This window comes from Schistocerca nitens, chromosome 1 (genome assembly GCF_023898315.1).
Source record: "Schistocerca nitens isolate TAMUIC-IGC-003100 chromosome 1, iqSchNite1.1, whole genome shotgun sequence".
Lineage (NCBI taxonomy): Eukaryota > Metazoa > Arthropoda > Insecta > Orthoptera > Acrididae > Schistocerca > Schistocerca nitens.
The window spans coordinates 202,234,187-202,245,907 of NC_064614.1; the positions used below are offsets into that span (position 1 = coordinate 202,234,187).

Genomic DNA, 11,721 nt, shown 5'->3' on the forward strand with positions numbered 1-11,721 from the left:
CTCAATGACTGATGGTCACGTTGGCTTAGAGTATGTTCATGGAGGACATATTAAGCAGCACTCCTTGCCACTGCAGAGCTGACGGCCATTTCTCGTGCTTGTGAGCGCACCCACTCATGTCCTCGCGAGTCGTTTCTCCTCTGTACTGACTCCTTGAGCAGCCTGCAAGCTATCGAACAGTGCTACCCACGCCACTTACCTAGCGACCATACAGGAGTCCATCTATGCCCTGGAACGGCCCAGTGTGGTGTCTGTGTGGTCCTCAGGCCACGTCGGAATCCCAGGAAATGAAATTGACGACAGGCTAGCCAAACAGGGCATGTGGAAACTGCTTCTGGAGATCGACATTGCTGTAACTGACATGTGATCATTATTACGCCACAACGTTTTTCCAGCTTTGGAAGACTGAATGACATAATCTCGGTACACACAAGAAACTGCGTGCCCTTAAGGAGACTATGGATGTGTGGAAGACCTCCATGCGGGCCTCTCACAGGGACTCTGGTTCTCTGCTGGCTCCGCATTTGCCATACATGGCTAACACATGGCTACCTCCTCCATCGCTATGACACATCTCGGTGTCACTGTGGCTCACATATGACTGTCGTCCACATCTTGCTGGACTGTCCACTTGTAGCTGTTCTGCAGCAGACTTTTAACCTTCCCAGCACCCTACCTTCGGTGTTCGGTGACAATGCCTCAACAGCAGACTTAGTTTTAAGTTTTATCCGTGCGGGAGGGTTTTTATTGTACCATCTAAGGGTGAGCATTTAGCCAACTCTCCAAGGTAGCCACCCTCCCTCCATTTTAACTCTGTCGCACTTTCTTTGCATCAGTTTGTCTTGGTGGTCATCTTTTCCGTACATGCGTTCATCTCAGCTTGTCTTTTTGGGGTGGACATTCTAATGTGTTGCAGAGTGGCTGGCTCACTGGCTCATCCTCTTTTATTATTGTGATCTGTTAGCCCATACCATCTGTTCTATGGTTTTAATACCTTCTTCTACTTTTCCTTGTGGTCCATGTTTTCTGCCCTTTTTTTTGTTTGTTCCATTTGTTTGGTGTTGGGTGTTTTTTGTACCTCGAGCCTTGCTTGTGCCAGGAAAAAGGGGCTGATGTCCCTGTACTTTGATCCCTTTGTACCCTCAACCAAACAACCTCCTCACCTTCATGAAATGCGTGTGCCTCCCCCGTGCCACACACGCGCACGCGCGCGCGCGCGCTGCACTGAAAGAATGTTGGCCCTTGTTGACCAGTGCCTCAAGCAAATTAGCTGATATCTAGCCTCCCATGTCAATGATATCAACCACTTCCTTCACTGAAACTTCACCATCCCCAACCCTTTACCTCCTGGATTCAGACTCATCTTGCTGATGCCATTTCCTTACACACCAACATCCCTTATGCCCATGATCTTGCTATTATTGAACACTACCTCTTCGTGTCTCAGACCCCAAACCCGCCATCACATTCCTCATATGCCTTACTAACTGTATGAACCTAACGAATAACAACTTATCAATTGAAGCAAAGGAATACAAAAAAAATATGTGGCACAGGCATGGACACCCACATGGCACCCTCTTACACCAAACTGTTGATGAACCATGTAGAGGAAACCTTCCTAGTCTCCCAAAACTCCAAACACCTTCTCTGGGTCAGGTTCATTAGTGATATCTTCATGATCTGGGCTATTGACAAAGACATCCTACCCTCATTACTTCACAACCTCAACACCTTCTGTTCCATTCACTTCACCTGGTCCTACTCACCCTGCATGTCACGGTCCTGGATATTGACCACCTCATCTCTGATGGTTCCATCCACACCTCTGCCCACATTAAACCCACCAACCACCTGCGATTAACCTTTATGTATCAAAAAATCACTCCCATACAGCCTTATCACCTGTGAGTGGCTAGTATGCCAAAGGTCTCACAAGGACATTAACAGGTGCATGGTTTTTCCCCCCCTCCCCCTGAAGAAGGCTTTGACCAAAAGCTCAATTTGTAACAGGCTTGTTGTGAGTGTCTGCAACTCAATGTGTCATCTTTATAGTGAATGGCAATCTATCCTTTTTATAATATTGTTTGTATACCAATTTGGACTTTCCAAAGTGTGTACTTACCTATTACTGAAAGAGGAACAATAGGATTCAAATTATTTTTACTGCTGTATGTGTCTTTTCCTTAGTGGGAAAAAATAAGTTTAACATTAGTTGCTACATATGCTGGAAGAAAATATTGCTCCAAACGCAGGACTGATGAAGAGACAAGCGGCGGCACGAATTTAAAAATAACAGTGGGGTGATAAGGTGTTAATAGAAGGTGGTTGGCATGTTCAACTTCTTATATGGATTGTAATACTTGCTACATCCATAACATATTTACTGGTATGTCTTGCCTCAGTGCCATACAGTTAGCAGTACAGAACATATCAACAGTGATGGAGTTTTGATTTGGCAAAGCTGAGGTTCACAAGTCGACAGTTAATTAACATTACCATTAATTTAAAAACATAAGCTGTGAGTGTTCTTTCGTGACCACCTTTGTATGCTGTGGTGGAATGTTGCCACTAGGACCTTGACTTGGTTACCTGTTTTCACGAGAATGATACAGGCATGAGTTCTTCAGAGGTTAAACTACCAAAAAACTGTGGAGAGTTTTGAAGCCTTTTGGATAGAGAGAGAAATCCCAATGCATTGTAAAGAAAAGACTGAGGTAAGAATTCCTGAGTTAATCCTTTGATTGTATGGGTGAGCACCTAGATGATTTCAGTACAGGTTCAGGGTGTAATGAGAAGTAGGGTTCTCCAGGACAGCAAATGGAAAGTTGCCCAGGCAGTGGCAAAGAATTGCACTTTTTTTGTTACCAGCTGCCATGACCCATGTTTGTCAGTCAAACAATTGCTGAAGGAAGTGGGTAACACACAAGCTGTAAGAATGAAATAGTTTAAAACTACACTCTCTCTACGTGATAGGGAATTTAACACTCTCTGTGACATCTCTCTCTGCACCGAGAATTCTTTTTAATCTGTCATGGAGCACAATTCCCTTACAAGGACGCAAAACATGCTATTCAATTAAAACTTGGGAAGGGTCCATATCTGCATTGTGAATAGTGTTGCTTTTGCTATTTGTTTGGACTAATGCCTTAGGTTGGTTTGTCAATTGCAGCCTTGTCTGGATCATGGAATTGAGCAGTTTCTTATTCACTTTTAGTGTAGATTCAGAAGACCACCAGGCATAACCTGACCATGTCAAAGAATTGTATTCCTAAAGTAACTTTAATTGTGAATTTCTTGAATGGTTGTAAATATCGTAAGATACAGTGGGCATCCCATTAAATGTTCCTAGTTTGAGGATTTTTAAATTTCCTGCCCTTCTTCTGCTCTCTCAGCATTTGCGTGGCAGTTGTAGTTGGAAACTAGCAGGTTGGATGTGTAAGGAAAACCAGTTCAAAATTTTAGTGTGAGAAATTGGTGTGTGTTCTTCTTAACCGTGACATTGATGTTAATCTTCCTGAAACTTGAATATGACACCATGTCATATTTGAAAGATTCAGTAGGTTCTCTGGGCCTTACTTTCAGTAAGTAGGTTCCCTAGTTGCCTTACCTGAAGGAGCTATAAAATGGTTGATCATTGTGTTTGATATTATATTTTAAAATTCATCAGGCACAAAACATGGATAGTAGAAAAAAAACTCCTCTGCATTTGGTTTGGTTATGTTTGCACAGCAAATGAGTCTGTACCCACCATACATGTGATGTCAAAGCAGGAAATCATTGGCAAAAGTCAATTGTTGCTGAATGTTCATACAAACCTTAACACGCACAAAAGATTACTGATGGTATGTTTTTGTGTTAGTTATATCCTGTTGCAGACTTGCTGTCTCTTACTGTTATCAATTGATCGCAACCCTGAGCAGTTCAAAATCTTTCATATCAAGTAAAATGCTGTTGGATTACCCCTTGCTCTGAACCCAGAGAACATGGTGATCATCATCCTGACTGTTGCTGATAGTTACTGAATATTTATTCTAACTGAACTTGATGCTGACTATATGCACAGTGCTGTCAAAAAAGTTCCTAGTCTAACAAATTCAAAATCAAAGGTCTAACTGTTTTAAATGTTTACTTCCACAAAATAGAATCCATTAGAAGCAATAATTGGTGCAGTATTAGTTTGCAATCTCGCTGTGTCACTGTCAGAAGCTTCTTTTCGTTAAGAATTTGTGGATCATAACTTTCTGGATGTACTAGAGTCACACCCTGTTTTAAGTACTGGAAAGAGAAAATATTCAGGAGCTGATATATCAAATGACTAAGGTGGATGATGTTATATTGACTTTTTATCTAGAAACTGGTGGTTCATTGCTAGGAAATGACTGTGGTATTGTCATGCAGAGTGCACACGCACGCGCGCGTAGAGAGAGAGAGAGAGAGAGAGAGAGAGAGAGAGAGAGAGAGAGAGAGAGAGAGAGAGAGAGAGAGAGAGGTGCCTAACAGTGGGTAGTAATAAGCCATGCATGGTGAGGTGCAGCCATCACATTCATCATACCAAACACTGTTGTGCAATGCAGTCAGCCTGACCTCTTTCTGACTAGAGCACTGTCCATTAACATAAAACTGCACCAGAACAACTCCCCCTCCCCATCTACATGCTGGACATCAGCCTTACCTTTTAAGCTAGAAGTTTAAGCGTGTTAGAGTGGTTTGCGTGCTCATTTTCTGTTCATAGGGACTAACTACATTTGTGGGTTTCATTGGTTCAGGTCTTTCAATGATCACGTTTGTGTTTAGCAAGTAAACCAAAAGTACTACAATTTTTTTAACTGATTGATTGCTTTTATTTTCCAGATGTTGAACAGTTAGTTAACAGGTGCCCAGATCTTGTAGAATTGGATTTAAGTGATTGTATTAACCTGACTGATGCTACATTAACAGCTGTTTGTCAACTAAGTAAAATAGAGTATGTTGCTTGCAGTCGTTGTTATGGTATAACACCAGCTGGATATTAGTAAGTAATCACACAATATTCTTTATGATAACATGTTCTATGTGCCATCCTTTTGAGGTAGAATTAGTGCCAGTACTATAAAATGTGACTCTCAAAAAGCAATGCTGTTGGATTTATAGTAGACATTACACATACTAATGTCAACAAAAACAATTAATTTTTAAAAATTTATCATAAGTGGCTATATTTTGGTACTACTGATCCACTCTGTGCTATCCTCGTGTCGAATGTATTAATAAGCTACTTCAAGGCCATAAACTTCCTAAAATCATGCCCTGATAAGAGGTCCATTTTACCTGACAGAACGGCTTTTCATCGACACGCATGTGGGCTGCCGAGCTAGCTGCTCAAGACAATTTTCAGAAAATATGTCCATAAGTATTTCACATGACTTGTCTGTCTGTACCCCCACCCCACAATGAATCCAGACATCCCAGTCTATATTCGGCATGTTAAAGTCGCCTCCAACTAGTATTGCATGATTTTGGCAATTGTACGCTGTTGACTGTAGCTTTCTTTGAATGACTCTAGAACACTCATAGCGGAATTGGGTGGCTGGTAAAAACATCCAGCAGTTAACTTAGTTTCACCTTCACCTGTTATACACAACAAGATGATTTCACTGTCACGCTCGGCTTTGATTTCACTAGAGACAATTTTGTCAACTGCAATGAACACTCCCCCTCGTATAGCCTCTAATCTGTCTTTCTGGTGTATGTTCTATGACTCACTAAATACCTCAGAGCCTTCCACTTCAGGTTTCAGCCAGCTCTTGGTCCCAAGAATAATTTGAGCATGAAAACTTTCCTGGAGGGCAGTAAATTCGATAACTTTATTATTAATACTACAACAGTTTGCTGACCTATCAAGGGGTGCCCTACAAATCCCCACACAATTTTTCTAGCAGACTTGAGTTTCTCAGGACTCCGCAAGTGGAAACTGGCGTTATAACATGTCCTTGGTTCTCGCCACCGACCTGGCCTCCGTTTACGTAAATTTCTTCGGTTTGGCATTTATTTTCAGTAAGTATTGCTTTCTTCCCTGCCTTTAGTTTTCTATATATTTTATCTTCTGACTTGTCTATTTTTCATTGCCCCCACCCCCATCTCCACCTGTCTACCACATATAATACACTTAGCTCTCCACTCTTATTACATCTTGCATGATATTTTGTCAAAATCTCTGTCTTGCTTATTACCCTTCTTCCACATCAGAGCTATCATGTTTTCAAATCTTACCCATTGCAGTCTCCAACAGTCAGCCTTTCCTTCTCATTCCATCTGGTAAGTCATCGTCGTCGCCCCCCCCCCCCCCCCCCCCTCCTCTACCTGAGGTTCTGGGCAACTTTTCAGCAACTCTCCCAATTTCCTAAACCTTGCCTGTCCTTTTCCTTCATGTTTCTTCCTTCTTCAATCCTTCTGCCAGGAGGAGGAGCCACTGGGTCCAAAAGCTTGCATATTTCCTTACCTTTTGTGTCTTTCCTCCTGCTGCTGCATGTTGTGTAGATTTTTTACCCATACCATTACATTACACGCTCTTAATTTTTATAATGTTTATGTATCACCAGTGTTTGTGACTAAATGTTCAATATACACAGTGTGTCCTGCAAGTATTCCAAAAGCTGTTTTTAATACAGGAACTGCTGATCCAGGAGCCTGACTATACAATGTTAGAAGAAAGATTCTCATGATAAAAGCGGCCATCTTTTAATGTATTAAAACACTGTTATTTGTATTTGCTCACCATTACTGGTACTTTGATTTATAATGTAATTGAAGCAAGTGGCAGCAGGAGAACACACACAAAAAAAGGTTTTACATGTACAAGCTTTAGGAACCTGAACTTCCATCCTCCTGAAGAAGGATTGAAGGAGAAGGAAGAGAGGAGTGAAGGAAAAGGTCTGGAGAGATTTAGGAAAGGGTTAGAGATTGGAAATGTCATCCGGAACCCCTAATCAGAGGAGACTTGAGATGGGGATCCTTCTCATCCCATCAACTATTTCTTGCTGCCTCAGGAGGTGCCCTATCAACCTGTCATTTTCTCTTCCCATTTGCTTTAGTACCTGTTCGTTGTTTATTTGATCTACCTGTCTGTCCTTCAGCATTATGTAGCACCATATTCCAAAAGCTTCTGTTTTCTTCTGTGTTTCACTTCCACATACAGCCACATTCTAAACAAATACTTCGAGAAAAGACTCCTTAACATTCAACTTTATGAATACTAGGCGTTGTGCTTCAGTGATTGTACACAATATAAAAATAAAAATGACATTCAAATCACAATTTACTTTCATTCTGCTGGAGGCAGTTGGTATCGGTTATATTATCAAAGGACCAAGATAATCTGACGACTTATTATAACTGAAAGAAGTTACCTCCAGTAGAATGAAAATAAACTATGATTTGAGCTGTAACTGCCTCTTACTATTTAAATTTATATTCAGTGTTAACACATTACTTTTTCAGGAAAGCATTGCTTGTTATTGGCAATCAAATTTTGTATCCTCTTTACTTCTGTCATCAGTTGTTTGCTGCCCCAATACCAAAGTTACCTACTACTTAGTCTCATTTCCATTTAACTAATTGTAGTCTGTTGCAGTCTCTTCCAGATTTATGAAATTATTACCAAAGCTTCCTGAACTTTGCTTCTCTTTCCAAATTTCTCCTTGGTTTCATTCTCTGTTTGCTCTGTGTATAAACTGAATGACATGAGGGATAGGTTGCAACCCTGTCTCACTACTTTCTGAACTATTGCATATCTTTCACATCCTTCAGCTCGCATAATTGCAGTCCATAAAAAAATTACTCTTCTTTGTTTGCAAGTCTCACTTACATTGGAACAATTTCTTTGACAAGAACTCTAGTACATATTGAGCAAGTAGTGAATCTTAAATATCAGGTCTTCATATGTTTGATGATGCTGGGCTACAATAATACCCAAATGTATGTTGGAAATCCATTCCTGGTTAATGGCTAATAGGCTGACATTAAAATACATAAAACACGTTACATTCAGCTCCACACCTGTCTGATATGGATGACGTTTTACTTATCTACAAAGAAGATTAGTGAATTATTTTAATGATTGAGGATAGAAACACATTTTGCAAAATAAGTTTAATGCAATTCCCTTTTTTAATTAGAATATTTTCCACCTTACCTGTGATACATGTAAACTGGTTTACTTCACATACTCCCTTCCCTAAATCATATGACATATTTTGGGGTACACCAGTATAGTTGTACATGACATTTTTAGTTTAAAAGTTTGCTTTTGGGCCCATGTGGCATTAATATATGAAACTCTTGTAGATGACTGTTTCACAAGCTGGTGACACTTATTCCATGATCACTATACATCTTCCCTACAATGAGATTTGTTAATAAGTGCTAATGTGAAAATGACTCGGAGGTATCTGTATGTGCTGCACAAGTTTTTATTTGGTATCAAGATAGTACAGCATATGTTTTAAAGAGGGCTTTTACATTATTCGCCATTTGTCTTGACAACAATCTTGTTTTCAAGACCAAGTGAATACTTTTCTCATGGTTAACTTCTTTTCTCTGCTAAAGCCCACTTCATGTTATCAAAATGAAATTTCAAACATAATATTTGCGTAATAACTCAGCTATGCTACTTAGTTATCTTGATTTCTCTCTCCCAAATCATTCCATGTGAGTGCTGTGACAGTTATCATTCAACTTTAGCTGGTACTATCCCCATTGATATTGACATCTTAAACAACCATGTCATTTTTTGTATTTATTCTTCTCTCAGTATAGAGCCATGTCCTGTGCTTATTGCAAAATTGTCATGGTCCTGCAAGTAAAATCTGTTTGTAATTTCTCAGAGGTTATAACTGAATGCAGTCTATTAATGCCAACTGAAATCCCTGTAAAAGGGAAAATAATTTAAGTTTTAATGTGGATACAATAGGTGTGATTTTCAAATGAAAATGTGGTGGTTTCCAAGGCATTTGTGATACTAGAACATTTTGACAACTACGAGGTTTGTTCAAAAAATATTGAATTTGCTTCTTTCTCCGTAAAGCGATGCTGTGTGTGGTGAAGGTGTAGTTATGGATATTCACGTGCAGTTGTGAATTTTTTTCACTAGCAGAATGTGCTACTTGCAGGAAGTCAGCCTATGAGTAATGTTACGTAGTGGGCACTCGTCAGTTTTCAGTAAGTTGTAATACGACGGAAAGAAGTAAAGCAGCGATATTGCATTAAATTTTGTCAAAAGCTTGGTGATACACAAGCTGAAACTATTTGCAATATTCAGCTGCCTTCCAAGGAGGTTGCCGAGAGCAACTAATGGGTAATGGAGTGGTATAACCGCATCGAAGAAGGCCCCATCTGTGGACAATAAACATCATTCAGGCTGATTGACAATAAGCCTAAAAGGCAATGTCGTTGAACAAGCATGGATTTTGGTTGTGGAGGACACTGTATCACAATAGGAGAACTTGAATGAGTTAGAGATAAGTGCTGAACTGCTACGTTCAATTATGACCAATTTGTGCTTGAGGAGAGCATCTGCAAAACTTGGACCAAAGTTACTGACAATGAAGGAGCAGCAATGCCATCTGGAAATACCATAGGACATGTTGGAAAATGCTATTACCCCAAATTTCTGAACACTGTGAGCACAGGTGATGAGACATCGGTTTGTGGATATGACCAAGAAACAGAGATGCAGTCATCACAATGGACACATCTGTCATTCCCAAGGACAAATAATAAAAATTGCAACTTTGTGGAAATATTGAGGTCAAATCAACCATTTTCTTACATTCATGGGGTGGTGCATCATGAGTATGATGCCAAATGATCACAAAGTAATGTATTATGAGGTCATTCTTCACCATCGTGGTCCTATACAGTGCAAATGGTCAGATCTGTAGGCACAAAAACTTGGTACCCATCCTTTCTGGGCATCTATTTCAACTTTCCTCGCCAAATAAAACATTCATGTTGTTATTCAGGCTGTCTGCCCCTATGACATACCTCTGTGTAACTTCTATTTCCCAATCTGAAAAGTCACTAAAAGGAACATAATTTGAGTCAGGAGAAGACATAGTGCAGAATATGATGGCCTTGACTCATCATTATTCCAGAAGACTTTTCCAGGAGTGTTACCAACAATAGTGTCTGTGCTGTTAGAAGTGTGCATGATACCAATAAGCTTTGAAGTGAGTGAGAGTTCTGTTCTTTCAAACCAATGAATGTATTTCTGCCAACCAAAGGTCCAATACTTTTGGACAAACCTCATATACACACTAATGTTCTGTTCATGCAAAATACTGTTGTTAGGATGGTGCTACTTGTCTTTATTATTGAACAAAGTAAGTTTACTCTTCAATATTGTTTAAAGTACTTTCACTGACTAATAATTTTCTTTGTGCGTTTTTATTTCATATAGCCAGTTAGCATCAGTTACTTCACTGGCATACCTGGATATATTCAACCTCTTTCAAAAGCCAGCACTTGCAGCAATACAGTTAAAACTACCAAATGTTGAGATAAACAAGTTCCTTTTCTCAAGTGTTGCCCGCCCTACGGTTGGTATACGTCGCACTAGTATATGGGGCTTACGTGTACGTGACTAACATGCTGCTTATTCTTGTGATTTTGGATTGTAGTACTTTCATAGAACAGTAGTTGTGAAATATGCTCAAGTATTGAATTGAAAGGTCTATGATCTCAGTTTCTGTGAAACAGCTTAAGAATGTGTTCATACATAATAGTTCAAAAGCAAAAGTATTTCATAAGGTGTCGTGAAAATGAAGAATTTGCATTTTTAAGTGACAGTATGTTTATTTATTGTTATTTAGTTTAAGTTAATATTTGTTGTACTGCGGTTGAGGATTGTACATGTGCGTGGTTTGAATTTAAGGTCCCTTCCTCCACAAGTGATAATATCAGATTAACTTGCCTTTAGTGCCAGAAGCTTGTACAAAGGTTTATTCGTATTTACTGTTTGTACAGACATAACAAAGTTAAAGAGATTGTGATTTACATGAAGCCTGTTTGTGCAGGGATATTCTTTAATTTTGCACGTTGGTGACGATTTTTAACCAAACAGAATCCAAATTCAAATATCTGTGATAAATTTAACATTGTATATTTGCTGCATACTATCTGGAAAAATTTTTTCCCCGAGAGTGACTTTAATTCAATATTTTTGCAGCTTATTTTTGTTAATATGTTGTTGAAAACATTTTCGTATTGGATATGAAATCTGTCATATTTTTTAGACCTGTTTTATCTGTAAGTGTGAGTGTGTTTTTTTAAGAATAAGTTTACATAAATTTGTTGCGAACCTTCCAGAAATATTCTTTTCAGCTGTGTAATATGTTTGTAAAGTGTAATATTGAAGTTAACTGCATAATTATCAGCTGAGTATTTGCAACAACCCCTCATTTTATGCTATTGGTTGTAACATTTTTTTATGTTAAATTTCAGATGTGTTGTACTGGTTAGTGTAAATGGAACTGGATCTATGTTATGTGACTGGGTGATCATTTGATCATCAAGTCTGTGGTATGTTTGTAATAAAACCATTATTTTGAATTTTTGTTTATCAAATTTTTGTCCCCATCAGTCCCTATAGTTTCAGTGGTCACTTCGGTAGTAGAACAGTGTGACAAGTGTAGACTACAGTGTGATAGCTACAATGTTACACAAATGGGCCATATAAGATAC

General features: G+C 39.2%; 1 protein-coding gene across 1 annotated transcript in view; it reads left to right on the forward strand.

Annotated features, from left to right (window-relative positions):
* The window catches only part of LOC126245728 (S-phase kinase-associated protein 2), a 133,528-nt gene extending 122,319 nt beyond the window's left edge, over window positions 1-11,209 (forward strand). Inside the window, exons 8-9 of the mRNA XM_049948339.1 lie at window positions 4,855-5,014; window positions 10,439-11,209. Coding sequence (XP_049804296.1) covers window positions 4,855-5,014; window positions 10,439-10,625 — 347 coding nt within the window. The 3' untranslated portion in view covers window positions 10,626-11,209. The remainder of the gene's footprint in view (window positions 1-4,854; window positions 5,015-10,438) is intronic.
* The last annotated feature ends 512 nt before the right edge of the window (window positions 11,210-11,721 follow it).